Raw genomic sequence first — 24,776 nt, forward strand, 5'->3', positions numbered from 1 at the left:
TGCCACCACATAACCCTAAGCCCCTGATAAAAATCAAAATTGCCATCATTTCGCCTTCATTATGTGTAGAACCAAGTTTATTCATTAACTTAAACTTAAAGTATTGCTATTTTAGTTGTAGTTTGCGATCGCGTGTGTGTGAGTGTTTGTGTGTGATTAGGCATTCCATGCTGGGAGTGACCGGTGGCGAGGATTTGGCCTCCGCTCGAGGTTACAATCCCTGCTTGGCTGTGTGAGTCTCACGTGGAACATTGCAAAATACCCAAGAATCAACAGAGGACCAGGCAACGGAAACAAACAGGGGAGAACTACACACATAGAAAACAGCAGCAGGTTGATTAGATTAACGCTATCGATCGATATTACTCGGGGGCAGGGCTTGGGCGTGGGTGTGGGCGTGGAATTTCCAGGGTGCAATTGCCGCACAAAGCATAATACCTAGAGCCAATATAAAAATACAAAGTTTCACGAAATACAAATAGGAATACAGATATGAATACAGGATGTGGAGACGAGAAGCGGCTTGCGGTTGAAATGTGGGTCTTTTAAATGCTCTGAGGACGCAATGTCAGTAGCGAATCACGTTTCCATATAATACAATTATCCAATTCCATGTAGACAGAAATAGGGCGCGTGCTTTGAGCACGTCGGCGTTGAGATTAAAATCGCTGCGGCGATATTTTCTTGAGTAGCGTGTGAGAGGGAATGGAAATGGGAATGATTGCTTAGACGGGGACTGAGACTAGAGCCGGGATCTGGAGCAGTTGCTTAGGCCACGTAGATGAACATGTTGATGTCGTCGTCGTCCCGCCGCATGTACTTGTTCTCGATCAGCCACTCCAGCTGCTCCTTGATCATCTTCTTGGACGGCAGGAACATGTTCTTCAGTATGTCGATGAGTTCACCCTGTAAGAGGAGGTTTTCCTTAATCGTGTTGAATGGCATTAAATTCTATTACTCACCTGCAGCGCTGCATTGTTCATCCGCTTGCGCACCTTCATAATCTTGATGATGGCCTCTTGCGTGCGCAGGATGCGCAGCTGCACAATGGACTGATTATCCTCCTGCTGCGAGCGTTCCGTGCTCAACTGCAGCCGCCCAATGAGATTGAGCTAGAAGAAAATAAGGTCAGGGATTATTTATAAACTAACGTTTTTCTTCACTTACCTTTCCACGTCGCTGTGACTTGCCATTCTTGACAATGGCAAACTCTTGATTGATGTAGAACAATGTATTTTCGGCAAAGTCCTTGGGCGAACTGATGGCCGCCGGCTCCATTAGCAGGATCTGTTTCTTGATCTTGGGAAACGCCACAAGAGACCACAGAGTTCGTCTCAGCTCGGGATCTTTAGGGGGTTACAAAATATTAAAATATCATCTTATGTTTTAATATAAAACAATCCTAACCTGGCAGTTCCGTGGCCAGGCGGAGATTCTCGTAGGAGATTTTGTCGTGCTGGCGCTGATTCCAAGCAAACAGAACGGCCATCTGGAAGGTGGTCACGTCCAAATCGTAGCGGCCAAAGTTATTCACAAAGGTGATGGTGCCGTTGCTCATGTGATGATACCACTGCAGCTTACGGCCGGAATGCTTCTTCTTGTAGAACTCCTCCACATCGGGTATGTAATCCTCCAGCTCGATGGGCAGAGATACCGACACACGCTCCGAGCAGCGCGCCCAGGCCCCGGCGTTGAGTATTTTAATGTTGATAGCATCGTGCCGCCTTATCGACGTGCGGAATTGAGTATTAAGATCTTCGCTGACCTGAGGGTTTAAGGAGAAGGTTAATGAAGTGTAATTTAGAGGATTTGTGGCCAGTTGGAACCTACCTTTATGTCCTGGAACATGCGCGCCAGCCGGTTCACATAGTCCGCCGGCATGCCGACCTCGCGCAGCCACTCGACAATGTCCTCCTCCTTCTCGCTATCCGCACTGGTTCCCAGAATCAAGCTGAAATGAAAAGCAACATGTTCAATAAAAGGGGGAACAAGAAAATGGGTTCATTGGCCATGGTATCATTTCATCACCAATAATATGTTGACATAAACTTGAGTCACCTTCTAGCTGCAATCTCAATATGTTTTTGCAGATAAAAGGTACTGCGATTCAACCTACCGCCTCGTCAAATGAACCTTGTGGTAGCGCATAAAGACATCCTTGTTGTTGACGTATTTCAGGACCAGTAGGACATCGCGCAGGCGAGCGTCGATCTGCTCGCTAGTGAGGCGCTTGCTGAGCGGCGTGCGGCGCAGCAGCATGTCGCAGTAGTTGGCCAGCAGCTCCGGGCATTTGCTCTCCGGCGCCGTGTATTTCACACCTCGATTGGCGATACTCGTGGGCAGCTCCATCTTGAACACGCTGGTGTCGTTGACCACCGTCTTGAAGGCGATGTCGCGGGCAGTGAGGAAGCGGGGATCGTCGTTGAAGGCGTTGCGCACCAGGTCGCTGAACTTGTTGAACAGCTCGAGCAGCCGCTCCACGTACTTCTCCGAGTCCTGGGTGATCACCTCCGAGGCGGACAGCATGTCGGCCAGTCCGGCTGTTATGATGTGCCGCTGCAGGTCGCCCATCATGGTTTCCACGCCCACATTGTGGAGCACCCGATCCATCAGGCGGAACATGAGATTCAACCGCTCCGTTTCGTAGTCCCTGATCAAGGCCGGACACTCGGCGATGATTGAGTTCAGGTGATCCACGATGAGTACCTTGACCAGCGTGTAGGTGAGTATGCTGAAGCTGCTGGGCTCCAAGTACCGCTTGGCCCGCACCTCCTCCTCCCGCAGCTTGGAGTCGGCGTACTTCATGTAGGCCAGCACTCCGTTCTCCTGCTGCTGCTCCGCGGATTTCAGGCGATAGAACTCGGCCGTGGCCTTGAGGTAGGCCATCTCGAAGTTATCCCTGTATATCTCCAGCTTGTCCTCGACATTCGAGGAGAGATTCACGTAGCTCTCGCGCACACCCACCACCAGCTGAGCATCGTACGCATCGCCATTCCGCTCTGCGTGCACTATCTTCATGGCCGACTCTTGCAGGCGGTGCTTGATGTCGTGGAAGATGTGCTTGTTCCAGGAGTCCAGCATAAGTTTCCGCACCGGACTGTCCTCCGTGGGGTTTTTCTTCGAGGTGCTACCGCTGCTCCCGCTACCGGAGGACGCTGCCGCGGCAGCTGCTGAGCTAGTTGAGGCGGATGTGGAGGCAGCAGCAGCGGCAGCCGCAGAAGTGGAGGCTCCAGCGGCGGATGAGGTGGAGGCTCCCGACTTCCCAGCCTGACCGCTGCAGGAGGCCGCCGTGGAGGAGGAGGAGGCTGCTGCCGCCGCAGCGGCACTCGTACTCGCGCCCGAGGCGGAAACGCTGGCGGAGGAGCTGCTGCCACTGGACGAGGGCTTCACCTGTGGCGACTGCTCCAGCTGGCGGAAGGGCAGCGGCAGGTAGTTGGACTGTGTGAAGAACTTGCGCCACTCCACAATGTAGGTGGCCAGGAGAGCCTGCTCGCCGCGCTGGGCTTGCACCTGGCTCTGCGCCTGGACGATGAACTCGACGATGTCCTGCTGCAGGCAGTCGTAGATCTTGGACGCGCCCTTCTCGTCCCACAGGCACACGAAGTGGACGCCGAAGAACAGGTCCTGCCACTCGCGCTGCGACACCGTGTCCTGGCGCAGCAGCTTCAGCACTATCCGTCTCTTGTCCGGCCAAACTTCCTCGAAGATGTCCCTGTCCCGTTTCCCGATTGCCTGCGGCCCCAGGGAGATACGTGTGTGTGTGAGCATTACAGAGGCGTATATGATGTGTCCTCGTCCCCGATAAGGTCACTTACCCGTAGCATTTTGATCGTAGCAATCTCTTTGTTTTTATTGCTGCGTCCGCTTCACTTCATTTATATTTATTTTTTAATTAAGCGATAGGCATGCGATAGTTGGCTATCGGCCAGGCCAGCCAGTATTGGAGAGTCCATAAATATCGATAACCATCTATCCCAGCTTAGATAGTTGGCTATCGGCCGGCCAGTGCTGGCGAGTGTCTGTCTGTGTTGGTCAGCCGCCTATCGACCTATCGATTCGGGCAGTCGATAATAGGAACTCGGAGTGCAGCAAAAGTGCGGGAAATCTCCGGAAATGCTTTAACTAACGAACCCTTTGCTCCGCGAGCGTTGACAGCCGTCAGATTCGTGCACAGTGTATCTGCCCAATGTTCTTGTCAATTGTTGTGTGAAACTAGCCAGTTTGACCGTTTCCTTTTGGTTTTTTTCTTCTCTACCTCTTCGTGCGCGAGGGAGACGGAAGCAGTGTAAGCGCCCCACCGCCGTCAGCCATCTCGCTCTGGCACATGGCCCCGACCCAATGTCTGCGCCAGCGAATGTTTTGTTTCCCCAGGGTTGTCAAGCGCTTGTTTTTATGTTCAGTTCCGCATTTCAAAATATTGCTTACTATTTCATAACGATGATTTAAATATTGAATATTGCCTTCTTTTTGAAATCAATACCGATCGAGTAAAGTGTTTCAGTCTTAATAAGAATTTCGTATTTTCTTCGCATTAGTAAAGTAAATTGTTAACTCTTAAAAGCCTTATAGCGTTTATTTACAACCGAGAAATGTCCGCGCAGAGGGGTGACAACCCTAGTGTTTACCTATTTTAACAACGAGCAACATGTTTAAATAGCTTTGATTCGGCCAAAACGGTTAACAGAACCTTGAATGATAGATTGTATTATTATTTAATAACTTCATATTTGTTTAAAAGGAATAGATGTTGACAAATAATCAGCATCAAGAGGATTGCACTCGCTGATGTTATCTTAACATTCCTGTTACGATACCAAAGCTCAGTGTGACCAGACGCACGGCCCAAAAATACCCCGATATATCGCCTAAAACTCTGTCTTTTCCAGCCCCAGCATTCGCATTCACCATTTTCTCCCGTCTTCGCTTTTCCCTTTGTTTGCGGCGGCGGCGCTCGTTTTACGGCCGTGCAAATCGAATAAAATCGGCGAAAATCGAGCAAAAAATAGCGCAAAGTGCAGCTGCCCCGGGCGGCAATGTAAATAAACAAGGCTCGCATGAGCAGTGCCTCGATAAGCCAGCAAAATGCGCGTAAAAGGCGAGAATCAGTGACGAAAACAACAACTACGTGCTGCTGCGTTCATTGACGTGACGCGCGAGCGTGTGTGTGTTCGTGTGTGTGTGTGTGCTGGCTGCTTCCGTGTGTGTGTGAGTGGTGTGTGTCAAAAAAGCGTTTTTCAAACAACGAGCCAGCAACAAACAAATCACCACAACACGTCACAAATTGCAACAGAATCCGAAGCAGCAACACCTTAAATCAAAAGAGCCCCCCAGCAACAGCAATAACAACAAAATCATCATCTGTCGTGTTCTCACAGAGTGGGAAGAAGAAGAAGAATAAGAAGGAGGAATAGCGTGAGAGAAGGAGAGAGGGGGCAAAAAGAAAGTCAACAGTCGCGTGTGAAATGAAATTCGAAAAATGTCAGCGTGTGTGTGTGTTGAGTGTATAGAATTGAGTAAGAAGCAGCGCGGCAAAAGGAAATAAGCTAAAGCCATAGCATGAAAAGGAACTACCAGCAATCGGCAGCAGCAGCAACAACAACAAACAACCAATGAAGCAGTCAAATTTGGCATAATTTGCATTGGCCGACGTTTTTGTCTCTAAAAGCCCCCCAAAAAAAAACCACCACACAACACAAGCAGCACAAATCTTTTGCCAATGAGTCGCAGACAGTCATTGGATCGACCAGGTGAGAAAATACCAACAAAAAATGTAGAAGAAAATTACGAGAAAAAACCTCACTCGTAATCACGCTGACTATTTCCCGAGAGAGAGGGAGCGAGAGCGTGCAGCATCCGATTTTGATTTTAAAAATGCACTTTGCGCATGTTCTCTTCTCGCTGATTCGCTCTCGCTGCTCTGGCGCCCGCCGCTCCTCTCTCTCTCGGGCTAAAAATAAACGCGCTCTCTCGAAACGCTGGCTGCGCAGCTGCTCCCAAACACTTGAACTTTGTAAACATCTCCCAACAATCCGACAATTCGGCTATTCTACAGTGACAAAAACCAGCATAATTAGTAGTTTTCATCGCAAAAGCAGAATCAAAAAGAAAAACTAAATCACACTGAAATGTGAATGGAAAGAGTCTGCATTATCATCGCTCTTCTCTCGCTCGCCATTCTATTTTTAACCCGAGTTCCATCACTCGAGCGGGGAAAAGAGAAAGTATCCGTCACTGTCTTAAGCAGATGTAAATGTGGCTCACATAACCCTCATCTTTGTCGGTGTGTGTGAGTTGTTGCTGCTGGGAAGAAAGCAGCCAAAAACCATAAAATCCCAAAATTCACCAACATCGGTTTGTTTGTGTTTTGCTTTTGCGAGGGCCATAAATATTACGGCCGAATAATTACACAGTAAAAGCCAGACGGTTGGATATCAGGTTGTTATACGTAGAACTTGATAAGAAAATAGATAATCTTAGCAAGGAATCCCCATGCTTTTAAGTTTTGTAAATATAGAATTTCCATTTAAAATTGTGATAGTACTACTTATTTACTACATTAAGATACATAGATACATTTTTGTTTTTAGAAAATAACTTTTTAAGATCGTTAACAAAATTTTTATATCATGTATCTACCACTTAAAATTTTAATAATAGCAATCAAATATTTCAATTTTCAAAACAAAATAACTTTCCGTTTGGGTCTCCAACCATATACCACATTTTTGCGCCCAATTAGAGAGAAGATACTTTTGTATTCGTCAATCCTTAACATGCAATTTTCACTATTGTTCTGGTAGGAAGTAATGATGGGCTCAGGCCTGGCTGCTCGGCGGTGAGGAATGCTGTCCACTTATCAACTGCAATTAGCGTTGAATGCTAAATGCTAGTCGTGCACCGCCGGAAAACTCAGACTGTCCGGCCCCTCACACACAGTCGCACACCTCACACACACCACACACACACACTCCCACGCTGTGTTCCTTTAATTTATTTATAACATTCAATGTGAACTCTGCTCGAGCGCCAGCCAAACAGCACAAACCATTTTCGATGCAAGCCAACACAAAAAACAGGGGGCTTGAGTTTTTTATTATTTGCCACTTTGTAGGTCAGGGTTGTCGTGTGTAATGCAAAACGTGCCAGCAACTTGAATGAATAAGCGTGGCAATTCTATTGCAAGTGCATTTACAACAATTGCAGGTTATAGCCACAAACAACAACCTGATAATAAACAATTCTCCTATACACTCGTGCTTAAATTGTGTGTAGAATTTCGCGTGATTGCTGATAACCGGCTTGCGGCAGGTTAAACTAACTTTATTATGATCTTTGATATTCGCAAACGACTTCCGTTTCCACTTAAATTAAGTGTAACAAGCCTGTTGCTTTATTTTAGATTGTAAACCTATAACAACCATCTCTATAATGTCGAATGCTTTAAACAAAAATGTTCCATTATTTTTTTATCTTAACCAAAGGTTCCAATACTTAAAAGAAAATGCATTATTTTCCTCGAAATACATGGTTCTCTCGTTATGTTCTTATATCTTAACTTTTTCTTAACGATTATTTTTTAGTACAGGTCTCGTTTCGCTGCTATTTCCTAATCTACACTGACCTTATTCCGAGAATGCTATCGATACTTACACTGTTTACATGCGATACGAGGGTTAGCGGAGTTATACAAAGACTTGTTGGCAATGTTTACACTGGAAATGTTTTCCATCTACCGGTTGATTGATTGTTATTATTATTATTACATTTATTGCCTGGCTCGAATCGCTTGGGAACTTCGACTTGAACTCGATTTCACCCTTGGAATTCATTTGGAGTAGGTGTTGCAGCCAATCGAATTCGATTTGTGGCTATTGCTCCGATTTTCGCGCTGTCTTCGTCGCGTTGACGCGTGACAAAGAGTCATTAGGTTCTGTTTGAGGTGAAATCGATTTTCCGGGCCATTAGGCGCCATTAGACTCGTCGCCTATTTAAATTTTCACATTGTTTAGTTTTATTGCGAGTACATATTTGGCCAGCATTATATATTAATCAGTAAATGAATGGGACCTTATCAAGGTTAGTGTGCAGAAGCATTCTTCAGTTTTATAACATTTCGTAATGGGTTGGCTTTTTTATGGGGGATTTGCCAACTGATAAGCGATAACTTGTTGCCTTCTCTTCAAGTGCGAATACATTAGATGTCGGATATTTATTTCCAAATCTTAAATACGCAGTTTTTCAGTTTCATGAATTAAAATCTGGATTACTAATGCTGAGTCAACGAAAGGCTATTTCGATGACTCACTATAGTTACATATATGCAAACTATATACACTTTGGTTTGAAAGTGCCAATGCTCGAGTTCTACAGAGCTTTATTAGAACTTATTCCTCGTGCTTGGGGTATTACACTCGCTATAAATTTTATTTTGCTTATCTAAAGAGCGCTCTCTTTCATTTTTTTCCTTCTCCCGATTATTTTCCAGCAATTTCTCTCGGAACCCGAGTTGTTATCAGTGCAATTATTGCTTTGTTGCGCCTAATTGCTCTTGGCTTTCTTGCTTTTGTGCAATGATTTACGAGTGCCGAAAAGCAAGGCCAAGAACAATGTTGTGGAATGGCATTTTGATTAGCATACAGCATATAGAATGCCAAAGTCCCTATCCCTCCTTTTTGTGTGATGCCAAACGTCGTCATCCTCGAGTCACATCATTAATCTTGGCACACAAAAGGGTCTCGACCGCTTTCTGGGAGCTGCAAAAAGTTGGCAAAAGTTGCCAAAGCAACGCATCGCGCTATTAAGTCCCCTCTCTGTCGCTCAGTACGCTCTGTTTCGCTCGCACTCTTGGGGTTTTCCGCTTTTCCGTAATGAAATTGCTTTGATTTCTGCGAAAGCTGGGAAAGTTTTCTCATCTAGCGTCGTCGAGACTTGTGCTGCAAATTACACGAATCCTTGTGGTTTGCCCTCTTTTTTGCTGAGGTTGACACTTTCCTGGCGGGGTTAATATAATTTCTTTTTTCCCTTTGTCTAAGCTCTATTAATTTTTGCATATTCTGGGTATTTTGCTGTTTGAATAAGATACTTTATTATTTTAATGTTTACTGATGAAAAACCAATTTGTTATTTTACTTTTCAATTTAATATTCGTTTAATTATTTCCAAAATACACTTGCTCATTTTGTATTCCCTTTTCGAAACCCGAAATTGGCTAATAAATTTGTCTGAAGACTTATAAGCTAAGTAATCGAATTATCTAGAAATTGCCACGAATCCTTGGGGTTGGCCATTTGGCGGTTGAGTTGAAAGTTGACACTTCTTTTTGGGGGTTAATCGCGCCGCTGGCTTGCGATGTGTATCTATCTATTAAAAAATCGGGGCGAGTCGTCGAAGTGGCCAGAAGACGATGTGGAAAACGACGACGAGGACGACAATCGCGAGTGCGCTCTCAGGAAATTGTTTTTGGGAGCACGTCGGAATTAGCGCCAATAACAATGGGAATGCGAGCGAAAATGTCGCAAGATGAAGTCGAAGACGAAGTCCTGTGGCAAAGTCAATTTCCCCAGGGAAAGCGGAAGACCCACAAGAAACGCAGCACAGTAGGCTATGGAAAAGGGGGTTATCTTGTTGGGAAATATAATTAAAATATTAATATATTAATTTAATATACCTTTTCATTTAACGAGCTAAACTTAATATGATACCTTATCAAAAGGAAATAAAATCATTCTTACATCCTGAATCATCTCCTAATTTTCTAGTTTCACAAATTAAATAACCTCACAACACTAATGTCAGGCCTTGATTGCGTTAACCAACACTGCTCAGGAAGTTGCCGGCTTCATGTCGTTTATTGTTGCAGCACATTTGAAATATTTCCCCCGCCTAATCGACCAATTTCCGATGCTGTCCATGTATCATCCCAGCCCGGAATTTTGGCTGCCGGTTGCCAGTGGCTAAACCGAACCGAACTGAACTTCGGCTGGGCGGGGGTCATTACGGGGGCCAAAAAGGGGGTCAGACGCAGGCTGGGCATAAATTATTTTTGCCTCCCGAATGTCTAATATGGCGGCGACGGATATGCTGCTGCTATCCGCCAGTTAGACATGCACCGTACAATTACGGCTAGGTGTTTAGATACTATTAGTGGAGATTAACAGAATTATAAGGCAGTTTTAAGAAGTTACATTTGAAAGTTAATTTTGTAGGTTAACGAATACTATTCACGTTTATTTCTCAGGAAGTTGACTTGCTCTTAAAAAAGTTGATATCATCAAAATTTAATATATTTCATTTTCTACGAAATTGTACGGTTCACGTAATTTTCCCTGAACTTAGTTCCTAGAAATCTTAAAGATATATTTGAGTAGTGTGCGCCAATGAGCAGTAATAAAGTGAGAACCGTAATCGAATTTGGGTTTCTAATTTCCTAACCACCACTGTGATTTGGGAGTGTGGCTGGGAACTCACTCCCCTCTTTATACGATTCGGTAACAATTGTTGTAGTCCGTGTTGTGTTGTTTTCATTAGGGGTTATTCCGGTTTGATCTGCAGCCGAGGACGAACAATGGAAGTGGAATGGAGCTGGCTGGGAAGTCGGTTGTCCCGTACTCAAGCCCAAACTAAATCCCATTTCCAGACCAGAACGAGAATTCGTTGCTCACCTTCGTTGGCAGGACCAACACACACACACATGCATGCTTGTGTGGAAGGTCCTTTCCGCTCTCCGCGTGCGTTTCATCTGTCACTTATCCCGTTTGTTTCTCCGCTTGTTATTGCTGCTTGCCGTGTGTTTTTTGGCTCTCTGGAGAGTGGAGAGTCGAGAGTTTTTGATTTTCGACATGTCGCTGCTTCTGCTTCTTCAACCCTTTTTTTTCCAATGTATTTCGTACACATGCTGCTCGTATTGGTGTTGGTGCATCTGTATTGTGTGCGTGTGGAAAGTTTTGCATTTTTATTATAGATAATTTGTGTACAGGTTTTTTGCGGCTGCCGCGCAAACTCCCAACTTTTGAACCTTCTGCTTGCTCCTCCGCACACACACACGTCCTTCTGTGCTTTTGCCACTTCCACTTCCGTTTCGTCCTCATTCTCATCGGCGGCGTCGTCGTCCTGTCTGCACTCTGCATATGTTGGATGTTGTTTATTTCCATTCCCCTCTCTCCCTCTCCCGCTGTTGTTGTTTTTGTGTGTGTGTTTGGGGAGCCATAATTAATTTTCGACGTTTGCCTGTGAAGTCTGGCAACGTTGCAATCAACCGCACAAGTTCTCTACATTAGAGAAAAGAGCGAGAAAAGGATAGTGATAGATGGCGAGAAAGAGATGGAGAGAGGGCTCAGGGAATTTGTGTATTTATTTGTTATTAATCGGGAATTTAAGCAAAATAATTGTGTTTGCAAGAGCTATTAAAGTTGTACCTTAAAAGATCCTAATTAAGGCAATTAAGACCATTTGTCTTCAAAGGCAAATTCTACACTATATAATAAAATAGCAGTAGTATCGCTCTTTTTTCTCATTTTGTATCTAAAGATTTACACTTAAAAACCATTAGCATCATAAAATAACTTGAATGATGAACATAAAATTTGATGCATTTCTAAAATGGGTATAAAAAAATAATCAATTTAGTAACAATAACCGCTTGTAAATCACATTTACCATGTGTTAAATGAGATTATTTCGAGTGAATGCAAAAATGGCTTCCCAAAGAGCAACCCCCAAAGGTTGCCAAACACATGCCGCCAAACATAATCTGGTTGTCAAGTGAGATTAGCAGATTTACCATTTTCCAACCGACTGTATTCTATTGAACACAAAATAACAGTTGCCGTAACAGCCTTTTCCCTGTTTCGACTCCAAGTTATGTATTTGCCTTTGTTGTTATGGGCCCGCCTTGTTTCCTGTTTGACAAACTTTGGTCGCAAAAGTACAAACACCAGACCACCAAGCACGCAAAACAATACAACATGAATTTCCGATGCTCACCCAAGTTGCATTATTAACAAAATTTTACCGCCTGACGAGCACTCCAAATCGAAATCGGTAACGCAAAAGGGGAAAGCCCCGGGCATCTTACGGATGCATTTTGCATGTCATCCACTTTCAACGGGGGCTCGCTCATGTGTGCATTCTGCATTTCTGCACTTCTACATTGTACAATGCCACTTGACATTCGCATTCGCATTAGCAGATCCGGAGGAGCGGGGAAGTCCCCTGGTTAATGGGTTAATGGTCTTTGAATGTTCAAGTCGGGGGCCCGTCCCGGTGCCAGCTCATGCATTTCGCCGCAAGAAGCGAAGTGGTGAGAGAGAAGCATTTAGCCAAATGCAGTTCATTTTATAGCCATTTATAGGTACAGTGATTTACAGAACTACAGGCGGCTTTTCAGACACATTCCCGAATAAATTTGAGATATATATTTATCTATAGTATAACTTAAGAGCAATCATTTAACATTGCTTTTCTCCTATATTTATATACAAATTATACTAACAATTATAATTTACCACTTCGATTAGCATCTTTAAGAGGCATAAATTAACGAAACGCACAGTCTGTCATGTAGATATGCCCCAGTACATATGTTTAATGCATGTTTGAGCATTATGTGTCGGCTGCCAGTTATTATAATAAAACCGAATTCGAGTTTGCTTTTCGCCTTCCGCTACGCTTGGTTATTTTCGTGCCCCTCGGCTGGGTTTTTGGCTCTGCATCGTTCTGCTTCTGAATCGGGTTTGGTTTATTCTCTCGAATGCCTCATTGTGAATTCAACGGGTAAACATTTGCACAAGTGTCCGGATCGTTGAAGGCAGTTATGGACTTTTTCAACCGCGAATTTATTTGGGAGCAAAAGATGGTTGATATGCACTAGAAAAAGTGGCAACAAAGTGGGATATTTCCCTCTTAAGAGCCTTTAAATGGTACTATAGATTTAAATAGGGATCCTAATAAGTTGGAATACATTTTAGGGATAGGAAAACTATAACTGACAGCACCTAGTTCTGTATATCTTTATTATACCAAGGCTGTTGCCTTTTAATTAAGTTTTTTTGCCTGGGTAAGATATTATAATGAGTTGTAATTATCACAATATATTCCCTGTGTAGCCATGTATCCGTGGTATTATAGTTTGGAGGGGTCCATCCACCCGCCAGGCGTCTGAGTAACTAAATGCCGGTTAATTGCGATCGCGTGCAGAGGAGGAGAGAAAGGGTTTAGTGTCCGAAATGCAACAAAATCGAAAGCGGCACGAACAGAGAGGGGCACCCATGTACTGCCAGGGAAGTTGACCCAGTTCCAAGTGTGGGAGATGGGGTATGGCTGGTGGGGATGAGATACAATGACCTTAATGTAGCTGGCCAGCAAAAGTGGAGCTTAACTTTGTGTGCAATGTTGAAGAAAACTTTGCATATTACGGGTTGGGGAAATGGAAATGGAACGGGCACTTCCAAGTGGATGGCTTCTGGCTGGAGTGGCCTGACTTTGAAAGTGAATAGCTGCTGCCATAGCTCAAAAGTGCACCCAAACAGTTGCCCCAACCAACACCCGCTCTTTTTCCCAGGGGCATTTGCATTTGCCCAAGGGGTAAAGTCCTCATGCTTGTTATAAATGATGATGATATGCATGAATGGTTGGTTTTCTGAGTTCCAGTTTCAGTTTCAGTTCCATTCCTTTCCTTTCCTTTCCTTTTTTTGTGTTTACGTTTTGCCTCCGCTCGATTGTTCATTTCGAGCAGCAACAGTTTGTTTCATAATCAAATTATTGTCAACATGGTGTCACTTTTCATTGAGGAAATTGGAGATGTGTCCCGTTTCGAGTTTTATAGATACGTTTTGATGGGGGTGTTTATTGGATCGGGGCGCGGGCACTCAAGCCTGAAACCGATTTTACGAGCCAAATGTTCGAGGTCACTGGGTGCGAGCACTTTTGTCCCTCTGTTGTTCTTGAGTGGGATTATTGCTTTCGTGATCTATGGCTTACTTCATACCTAATTTCCCTTTATCCGCTCTGCCAGATCAGTCAGTAATCAATCAATTACCCTTAAAGGGTCTGCTAATTACCGCCGGATAATCCATGCCAAAAATAGCAAAATATTAAAGATCGGGGCAGCTGCAGCCAAAGCGTGTAATGGTCGATAATGATGGCAAGCGAGATACTGAGGGAAGAACTGAATCCAAAAGTGGAAGAAACACCACATCACATCCAAAGACGAACAAAAGCATCTGCCGTCGATGGCAGTTGTTGGTAGTATAGTAGGTAGTTGCATGTAATCTAAACAATACCTGCAGGCCATATCGGCATCTCTTCGCATTTCGCACAGCTAACTCCTCCTAATCCAAGGCAGTTCAATCAGGAACAATGAGCCAAACAAAGGATCCAGGAACAAGGAGCGCGGAGATGGGACGAAATCGAAACACGGAGCTCATTGAGAAGAGGGGCAAACATGGCGTGTCCATTGCACACACACTGACCAACAGTTGCGGTCAAGACAGTAGGAGTGTTCTTCTATAGATAAATATGTGGGTGCTAATTGATAACATAAAACACATATATTAAACATATGATAATTGGTAGCGGAAATTGAATTGTATGAATCATTATTTAAGGTTTCATTAATAACACCTTTAGAGAATGGTAACCCAAGGATCATAATACCTGCATAAACCATGGTTTAATGGCTATTCTTTCGAAGACATCTGTATGCCTAGAAGGATAACGCAACACCGGTGTTGTTCTTGCTTTGGCAGTACAGGTAGCATCCATGTCCATCGTCTTTTGTCCGTCTGTTGGGCAGCTGCAAAAACTGCAGCAACAACAGCACCATCAGAAATTGGCCAGCCACTTGCCAACGCTCTCCTCTGCAGCTCGAGTTCCTTTGCCGGGTTATTTTCGAGCATTTGTGCCAGGCAGCCAGGTAACCAAGCTATTACCTGTTGTAAGAATGTATCTAACAAACGCATGCACACACATTTGCCCTCTCCACCAGTGGATTGATTCTGTTTTAGCCAGCGTTTCTCCGTTCGTTCGTTGGTCTTCACTTGCCAAAATTGAAGATGGATGGTTGAATGGCTGGGAATCGAGTTGTATAGAATAGAATGCTTTGGACGGCGCAGAGTTGCTGATGCAGTGCGGAAAAGTTATAATTGCGAGATGTCTATATGGGCAGAAAGAGAAGACGCAGTGAATGGGGAACGTTCGAGAGCAACTCCATGGGTGGTACTAACTTTATTTGGCCACTCCACACAAATCAAACAATTTCAATCAGCAACAGTAGCTCTCGGTAGTTGTTTTTAAACGAAGATAAATTGGGTTCTGATTATTGAAAAACTTGTTTTGTTTTGGTTATTAGAATTAATTAGTTAGGAAATTTTAAAATTTTAATGTAACAAAATCAATGTTTAAAATTGTATTTTAAATAATGTGGCAAGGCGATTTATAAAAATATTTATATAATATTTTTTACTGCCCTGAATAGATTTTATTTGAATCAAAACTTTTGATTTCACAATTAAACGAGTGCAATTAATCTGTATCTGTTAACTTCCGGGCGCCCACTGTATGGGAATGTATCTGTGAGTGCGTACGTGTAAGGGTGATGTATTCTCCACTCGCTCTGCATATTGCGCTTCGCTTGGAAACGGAATTCCAAACTAAATTTCGCCAATAGCCAACAACAAATGCATGCGAATCGTGGAGGGGAGGCGGGTTGCTGAAAAGAGAGCAAAAGAGCGAAGGGGCGCAAAAGCGGGTGGCAGAGGGAGAGTGGGAGCAAAGCTCATCCATTAGTTGTCGTCACACACAACCTGAGATATATTTCCATTGTTCTTGCTTCTGCCTCTTCTTCTTCTTCTTCGGTGCCTCTTCTTTATTAAACCTGTGCATCTTGGTGTGCGTGTGTATCTGTCATTCGGCCGCTCATTGTGTTTGCATAGGTAAGGCGGGAGAGAGCGAGTTGGCCCGATGTAGCTGAGCCAGCGAGAGATTGACAGATAAACCTGCGATGAGTTGAGGTTATGTTTACTGGACCACCTTCGCAGGTTCGCTCAAACAAATACGCACACACATAGACCCCCTCTCCCTCTCTCCTTTCCAGGCTGTGGAAGGCAATTGACCGATGTTGAAGCGCATCTAAAAAGGTAATTTGCCTCACTTTTGAGGATACTTTACTTCACTCGCCGTTAAATAAAAGAAGAACCTCTTCTTGCCTTTGTTGTTTAGCTACCTGCTCGCTTTGTTGACCAGTGTTTGGGATTGATGGGCTGAATTATTTCACAATAATGTGGGAACAATTCCCCAGTTAGGAAGAGAAAAGAAGAACTCCTCTAGGGAAAAAACGATGGCAGATGCATCATCTTGCGATACCTAATTCAGACATCGTTTTTGGTAAATTAATAGAGTTTTCTAAGATACGTTTGCATACGATCAAATAAAATGCTTGGAGCTTTATGATCCATAGTTAATATGGTAATGACTATCTTAAAGATAAATCATGTTTTTATCTTTAGCAATTAGCCTATTTTGATGGATCAATAAATTTTTGAATTATCCATTAAGATAAAAAAAAATGATTCAAAAGCAATATAAATAAAATTTGAAAATGGAAAATCATATTTTTAGTATCGCAGTCAAAATTATTGCTATTTAAAGTGTTTTATTTTATTGATTTCCTTCCGCCTGACCTTTTGAACTCTAACGTAGTGGAAGAGTGGGTGCCATGATCTTGATACATTTTTTCGTTTTCTTTTACATTCGTACTTAACAAAACAGTAATACACTTGTTAATTACCAAATATGCTAATAGTGTTTATTTCCCCGTGCTAATCCAATTTTCTTTTTTGTTTTGTCATTCCAGGTAAATAACTCTCATCATAATTACGTGCCACACACAAGAAAAGGTAGCTGGATATTGCTGGATATGGCAGTTGGTAACAAGTTTTTGGTCACAATAGTAGTAAGAACCCAAGTTCCTAACGATTTCTGAGGCAAATTATCTGTACCTCAAGTTTAACGACCTTTTGGGGTTACTTAACATTTAATTGGGGCAAAATGAGGGGCATACCTTCCGCCATAAACCCAAGTAATTATGGCAAGGAGATGGCGTCAAGTCAAGAAAGAGATTTCCAAATGATGTACAACCTGAACGTGACAGACTAATTGACGAAGAAGCGAGTATCCTTGGCCGAAAGTCCTTGATGTCGTGTTATTTATTTATGAAGCAATTTTTAAAGGACGAGACGAGGATGGCCCCATAAAATGGCTTCATAAAAACATGGCCAAGACGGGCGCAGACGAGGAGGAAGTGGATTAAAACTAATTTCCTACGTAATGCACACACTCCAAGAAGTGGGGGGATATTTGTACGTACGTATTACTTGGGGACTTTGGCGGTCTGGCAGTCACTCAACTCGACTGAACCCAGCCATTTGGCCCCAGAGAACGACACAAAGCAATCAAAGCGCAACCAACTGGGCGAACCGACCAACTTCCATTCCTCATTTTCCCGCTTTGCCCGTTTTCCCGCCCCTTTCGACCAACCTCTATACCGTCGGTCAACGGAGCAGAACCACCCGGTTTGGACCCACCAAACAGACAGTCAAAAGCACAGCCAGCCGCAAATGGCCATAAAATGAATGTGTATACAGCTGTGGTCAAAATAATGGCTCTAAAGGTGCCACTCACAAATTGATGGTATTTAAAGAGAGCTAAGCAAAGGATTTCATTTCGGCACTCCTTCGGCTTAAATTAAAATATGTTAGTCAAAGCATACATATTGGGAAATTTTGTTCAAGTACTTTGGACTGCGTTTGACAAGACAAGAACTTCTGTAACTAACTGAATAATGAGTTAACAAATTCTATTGTCTTGACCGCAATCGTCTTACCAAAGAAGGAGCAAAACAAGGCACAAATTCAAGGGGATACAGGGGGTAAGAGAGAAGATTACGGTAGAGGAACTGGGGCTTTGAGAAATTACTTTGGCTACAACGTTATACTGTTAGCTGTTTTTGATGTTTCTGCTGTTGCTGGCTCTCGGCTTTGACATTTGTGGGTTAAAAAAATAATTACCCTAATACATATAGGCTCAGCGAAACCAAACTGTTATGCACTGAAAAAGACGGTTTATTTTTTCAAAAACACAGTTTACATTTTATGACTTCAATCTGTTATTATTCCGGAGAATAACGAAATAAATATTAATTGAAACATTGATTTCATTTTGATGGCTCACTCACTTTTTTTCAGTGCCTGTAATAAAGTCAAAACCCCCTCCCCTGTTTCTACGCCTCGGGTTTTTATGGCTAATATAATTTGGCACTTTGATTGCCCCAAGTTGAGGCGGTGCGAAATAAATGATTACTTGGCATGTCGTGGCAATGAACCCCAGACAATATAAATCCGAATTGTTATACAAGTTGAGTCGGTCAATTAGCACACAAATCCAAAAAGCCATATACAAACATTAGGCGTTAGCAACCCAATAATATATGGGGTGAAAAATAAATCAGTATTAAATACATATACACTTGGATGGGGGAAATAGCATAAATATTTAGATTATAAACTATTTTTCCGCAGCCAAAATATGCAATATATTTTATTTGCTTTCGCCGCTTTTATTGCGCCATGCATGAATGGACCGCACCGATATCGAAATTTATTTTTGGCAAGCGCACGAATTTCTCGCAAAATTATAAATAATAAAATTGTAAATTGTTTTTATTTTCGTTTCCCCAATTGACATTTTCTGCTTTTTCATTTTGCTGACTTTTAATGGGCCAACTACAACAATTTTGGTGGCTTGTCAGCGTTTTTCTCACTTCTGTTTTTGTGGTCTCTGCCACCCACTTGATGACCTGACCCATTGAAAGTCGGTTCGCAATTAATTGCTATCATCTGCCTACACTTTTCGAGGGTGTTTAGGTGTGCACATTTAATGTGTGAACCATTTTTAGGAAACTGACTAGGCATTTCTTGGCAGTTTGATTTCACTTTGGACTGGTATTGGAAAATTAGCCCAAGTTGATGTTTTGCAATTGGTTTTATACACTTTATTCGACGAGTAAAACTAATAAGTAGGAGGAAGCTTTTCCGTATATATATTCTTGATCAGCATGTAAACGTGGGAATGAACTGACTATCAATACCATTCTGCATTCCAAAAATTGTTTAAATCGCATTATTTATTAAAAAGTTATAAGCACATATAGTGTGGCATTTCGCAAACAGTCGATTTTCTGCATGACTATGCCCATCTCTTTCGCACTCCCATAGCTGAGTAACGGGTATCTTATAGTTGAGGCCGTCGAAAATGCCTTTCTTTCTTGTTTTTATTATATTTTTAACCATAAATCCTTTTTTTTTCTATAAATCCCTTTGCACGAGGCAAAACTTCTCCTCAGAGCTTTTAAAACTAATATTATTTGGCAAAAACAAAACATTGCTTTATTCATGAAAATGCAGAGTGCTTTTAAAGAGCTATGCTGTGCTTTTCAGCAGAGCCTGTAGTCCTTTCTGTCTGTCAGACACTCGAACCCCTGCTGATAATCGGATTAGATTTTCCGGTCCTAATTGGCACTCGACAAGGGCGGTAAACTGTTGGCCCAAACCAAACCGCTGCAATTGTTTTCCACCCGTGTCTTTTTGATGTTTCGCCACAAATTCTGGACAATGGCCAACCAATTTCGGATACACACCCAGTCGAGTGTGTGGTTGTGTGCAAACAAATAATTAACATTTTTTGCATTCTGTTGACTTATTTCATTTCATTTTTTTCTGCCCATCCGCGCATTGTTTGCCATCATTTCTTACACTTGCCCGCAAAATATCTAAATATTATGCTAAAGCAAACACATTTTGTAAACAGCTGCGAGTGCAACTATTCGCGAACCCCTCGCAGCCCGCACTTCGCCTTCTTCTTCTGGCTGCTTGGCAGTGTTTTTGTTAGTATTGGCATAGTTTCAACAGCGGCGCACCGACCACGCCCTAATTGCCTCGGAATCGTTGCGGCCTTTTGGCTTTTCTTTTTTCCTCTATTTTTTTGTGCCCCCAAATCGCCTGGGCCGAGGCAATTTGGTTCGAAAAATGTGTGAGTTGACCCACACACAAGAGGATAAATAAACAAAATGCTTAGCCGAATTATGAATCTGTAGCGCACGAGTTTACATTGATGTTCCTGACGGCAGGAAAGATAAATTATAGAGGGGGCTTGAAGAACATGTTCAGGGGCTCTTCAGCACTTGATTGCTTTAATTAGATCATTGGCTTCGGATTTAAAATACTCCTTCGCATTTCTGAGTTTAACTAAAAAAAAGATACAAATTGTTAGGGTCTTTATTAATTCTTTAATAATACAATTTAAGAACGTTATATTTTGCCAATACATTTGTATTCCCAAATATGTTTTGCAAACTAGTTTTTAGTTCTCAATAAACTTTAATGTTTGCCTAATTTAACATCCACCTGCAACGCCTGCAGCCTTGTGTCTTGTATCAATTTAAATTGCAATTGCCTTTGGCAAGTGGAAAATAATTGACAACCTTTGAGTTTTCTTCACTTTATGCTCGTTTTTTGCTGCTGTGTTGCTCCGTTTGTGTTGTCTGCAACACTTTGATTTTATCGTCTAGAATTTATTTTCATATCCTTTTTGGCTTTCATTTGTCGTCTCGACATTTCATATTTAATGTTTTCCTTGGCCCGTCGCAAAGATAAGGCTGTACTTCTTGAGTCTGCACGTTTACGTTTTGTCATCTTGGGCAGTGTCCTCGAGCAGGATGTTTTATGAAGGTGGGATGATTTGCTTGGGCAAAAATTGAAAGGAGCATTGCTATTAATATAAAAACAGAAAAGTAAGTCTTCTAAAATTGAAAATTCCTGTGATCCTTGGGAAACTAAAGATTTTAGGTTTAGTTTTAGTAGTACATAGATGATGACTATAAATAACATTTAAAGATGAGTTATTTTTCAAAATGAGCTATCTGAAAGAGTTCTCTTTATTATCACTTGACAAATTACTCATTAAAGCTCGTGCCAAATGAGTATAGATAAAGTATCTTTTAAGGAGAAAGGATAAATACGCAGCGCAGCAAACTCTTGGCGCCTCTCTGCATGAATCATCCGTTGCCCATAGGCCTTGTTTTATTTATGCAGGTGTGTTTGAGATACGAAACTGCACATTGCCGGGTATCTTTGTGCGTTTGTCATATTGCATTTTGCAATTACTCCTTGTCAGACCGCAGATACGCACAAATGCGAGTGTGTGCGCACACACTAAATGAATGGACCAGGAGGTCCTTTGGCAGGTACGCAGACACAGATGTGTGTGCACTCGCCCCTCCTCTGTGTCCACCTGCTGTGCTGTCCTGTCTGCGGCTGTTGTGTTTGCCAGCGTGGAGAATTCAAATTATTTGCATTTATTTCGAGAGCACATTTAATTAATAACCAGGCGGTGATTATCCCCTACACTCAAAGCCGTGCGGCATATGACACTTTCGCGGTGGCTCGAGTTACCGAAACGAAATACGTTTGTATGCATTCATAAAACTCGAGGCACGCGACCAACCGACTTAATGGGAACCCTTTTTCTGTGCGGTTAATATGGGAAATGGGTACGTAAACAAAATGTTTATGCTGCCGAGCTGTGTGGGAAATCGGACAGGCGATATGAGCCAGGAAAAGCTATTCAAGATGTTTAAGCCGATGTTTGCATATGTGCAGTATTTTTCTATACAAGAAAATGGGTTTTTTGGTGTTGAAAACTATTTTGTAGGAAAGGTACGAAAAAAGGTGCTTGGTAAAATTACTTTGGAAAATTTTTTTAATAGACTAGATAACTTTTATAATTTATTGAAAAAATCTCTACTTTATAGACATTTTTAAAAATCAGTATCAAATTTTTTTAAACCCTTTTGTTACCCCTAAAAAAGGGTGTATAAAGGAGTTCAGTCAAGCGGGAATAATAGCTCTGGCAAAATGCAATGACAGCGGCTGAAAAGGGCAGCCACTTCAGTGTGACAATCTAATTACACGGCTCGATGTGCCCTAAGCACAGGACTTCCAGGCAACAACAACCATTAGAGCCAGCACCACAGATCCTCTTAGCTCCCGGGGAAACACCACCATCACCACCACCACCCCCTTGACCTTATGGCGAGGGTGGTGGCGCCCTTTGATGTCGCGTTCGTGCATATTGGAAAACACCAATTGAGTGAATGATTGCTGAAAGGGCTGTCTAAGTCGCACTCTCCACCCCCCCGTAAGGCTTCCGATTGCTGTCCATTTTTTAATATTAAATTGATGGTGGCCCGGCCGTAGAAGTAGCAAAAAGCCGGCCGAATAAATTCATTGTTCATTGTCGGGCTAAACACGTATTGGCCATAAAACGTACACGTCGCCGGGCTGGCCAATCTGGCCAAAAGAATCGAGTAACGAAATCAAAATAAAATTGTCGGTTAAATTCCTTTTCTTCTTCTCTAGCGGAACGAACATAATCGAGGGGGGCTGAACTGAAGGGAGAGAAAGGTTATGGGCTGCCCTGGATTTCAAATGGATTTTAAAATGCCTCCACGAAGAAGTTGGGGAACTCCCTCAAGCGGAAAGGGATGTGTATATCCCATAAAATATTGGAAATCAATTATATGTAACGTTATACGCAAAAACAATCCTGTTAAGTACATATACATATAGGGGAAGGCAATAAACATAATTTACAATTACATGATATGATACAATATAATACTTGCTATTTTAAGGTTACATCCTTTTTATCTACCTATAGCGGAAGCGGAAGAATCCCAAATAAAATGAATTTCCCTAAATGTACTCCTGACACTCGCAATTGAATACCCAGATATCAGATTGGATGCCCTTCAACCTCTTTTTTATACACCCCCAAAGCTATTTTATACATTCTCCTGCTGGATAGCCATAAAAAGCTTGCAAACACGAATTCAATTGGCCGAATTACACGCTCCCCCAGGCGGACACTTGATCTCTTGGCAACAAAAGTATCTCAAGTTGATTATACCCATATTGACTGGCCATTTTGGGATACGATTTGGGATGCTCCTTGCCTAGCTGGGCAAATTGTGCGACAATAACAAATTAACGGGCGTGTGTGGAGCGGGCTCTGAGGAGGAGGGATCAATGGTCAGGGGTAATACCGTTCGCCACTGGACCGGACCTGTTGTTCATGCAATTTAGACCTTTTTTGCTGCCTCGCATTGCGGTGACTGCCAAGAGTTGGCGGCCAGTGAGCGTCAACAGTCAGCGGTCAGGTATTGCGGGGGGCTGGGGGCTGGGCACTGGGTTGGGGGTTACTCGGTGCTCCAGGAGGGGTGTTCCAGTTCGTTGACTTTCACGTGCGACGAGCGTTTGGAAGCCGCCGGTAGGTTGTTTTTTTATTTATTGTGGGCCCCTGCCTTTTTACCCTGCTCTTGTATCTTTTTTTTTACGAGTTTTACCTGTGCACGCGTTGGCTTTTGTAAATGACAATTTTACCGTTTTGTTGTGGATGTCTGTTCTCTGAACGCCTCACTTGTCCTCCTCCCTGGGTACGTACCCCCTAGTCACCCCCTCTGCAAACCTGTCTGAAGTGCTTTGGAGTATGGCAAGCGGTGCTGCCGCGATTTCTGAGCCATTAAATAGCTAGATTTGCACATAGAGGGGATACAATGTTCTGCAATTATAATATCTTATAGTAAATTTCATTCCCATTAACAGAAACGGTTTTTCAAAATGTTATTATCATCCGCATGTTAAACTAACCGTTGGTTAGAACATTTTAAAAATAATAAACATAAAGCCATAGTCATAGAGTAGTAAGCCTATTATGACATATTATACTAAATGTCTTTCCCAATAATAAGATAGGAATAACAAAAAATGATAATATCTTATTGTAAATTTCATTCCCATTAACAGAAACGGTTTATTAAAATGTTATTATCATCCACATGTTAAACTAACCGTTGGTTAGAAAATTTAAAAAATAGTAAGCATAAAACCATAATCCCCGAGTAGTAACCCAATTATGACAACCTATACTAAATGTCTTTCCCAATAATCAGATAAGGAATAAGAAAATACAATTGTTAATATGTGTCCCTTTTCTCATCCTCACGTTAAGCTAACCGTGGGTTTTACTCTAGAGAAGAATAAGAAGACAGCCCAGTTTTAGAACCTTTTGAACAGGTTTAAGTTTAAGTTTAACTTTTATTTTACTTCATAAACTAAAAGGTTGTTATAGTTTTATTAACTTTTTGCTGTAAAATATATTTATTTTTTTAATGCAACAAACATAGTGATAAACAAGGCTTAAATGACAACACTGATGACAAGTGCTGGGACAGCAATTTGTTAAAGCCCCTTCCATGTATTCTTTTGCCTTTATTATTATGGTTCCCGATGTTGTAGCTGTTGTTTTTCTCGTTGCTGCTGGGGTGCAAGGCAGGAAATTTGTGTTATGACTTTGCTAATGTCAAGTGCAAACAAATGTTTAAGCCAAAACGATGAAGACGAAGCTGAAATTGAAGCAGAGTCGAAAATGGCCATAACATTTGTTGCAATCAGCATTATCAAAACAGGAGTTCTTGGCGTGGCAGGAGGGGCTTTCGAGGGGGATAATCACGCCGCAGGAAGGTAAATGGTAAAGGTGAGCCCGATGCGATGAGGTGAGCCAGAGAGTGTGAAACAGAAAATATGTTTCGGTTTCGGTCTCAAGTGTCGGTTTATAAGGCAAGGCAGGTGCTCGAGGATGAAACGCGAAACCAAGGGAGGGATAGG

At 42.6% G+C, this 24,776-nt stretch overlaps 2 protein-coding genes across 2 annotated transcripts in view; one reads left to right on the forward strand and one right to left on the reverse strand.

Moving 5' to 3' along the window:
- Positions 1-48: 48 nt before the first annotated feature.
- Positions 49-3,959, reverse strand: LOC108026143 (cullin-5). Its single transcript, XM_017096872.3, has 7 exons — positions 3,816-3,959; positions 2,117-3,732; positions 1,831-1,951; positions 1,408-1,765; positions 1,168-1,346; positions 963-1,112; positions 49-906 (listed from the first exon to the last, which is right to left on the reverse strand). The coding sequence occupies exons 1-7, from the start codon at positions 3,822-3,824 to the stop codon at positions 769-771; spliced, it is 2,571 nt and encodes an 856-aa protein (XP_016952361.1). The 5' UTR covers positions 3,825-3,959; the 3' UTR covers positions 49-768.
- A 64-nt stretch (positions 3,960-4,023) lies between these two features.
- Positions 4,024-24,776, forward strand: part of LOC108026142 (mucin-17) — a 47,283-nt gene continuing 26,530 nt past the window's right edge. Inside the window, exons 1-2 of the mRNA XM_017096871.3 lie at positions 4,024-4,285; positions 4,887-5,747. Coding sequence (XP_016952360.1) covers positions 5,717-5,747 — 31 coding nt within the window. The 5' untranslated portion in view covers positions 4,024-4,285; positions 4,887-5,716. The remainder of the gene's footprint in view (positions 4,286-4,886; positions 5,748-24,776) is intronic.

Source organism: Drosophila biarmipes, chromosome 3R (genome assembly GCF_025231255.1).
Source record: "Drosophila biarmipes strain raj3 chromosome 3R, RU_DBia_V1.1, whole genome shotgun sequence".
Lineage (NCBI taxonomy): Eukaryota > Metazoa > Arthropoda > Insecta > Diptera > Drosophilidae > Drosophila > Drosophila biarmipes.

Coding starts and splice junctions, on each gene's coding strand:
- LOC108026143 (XM_017096872.3), bottom strand. Junction 1,952..2,116: donor AAGGTTCATTTGACGAGGCG/GTAGGTTGAATC, acceptor TTTTCATTTCAG/CTTGATTCTGGGAACCAGTG. Junction 1,347..1,407: donor CCTGGCCACGGAACTGCCAG/GTTAGGATTGTT, acceptor AACCCCCTAAAG/ATCCCGAGCTGAGACGAACT.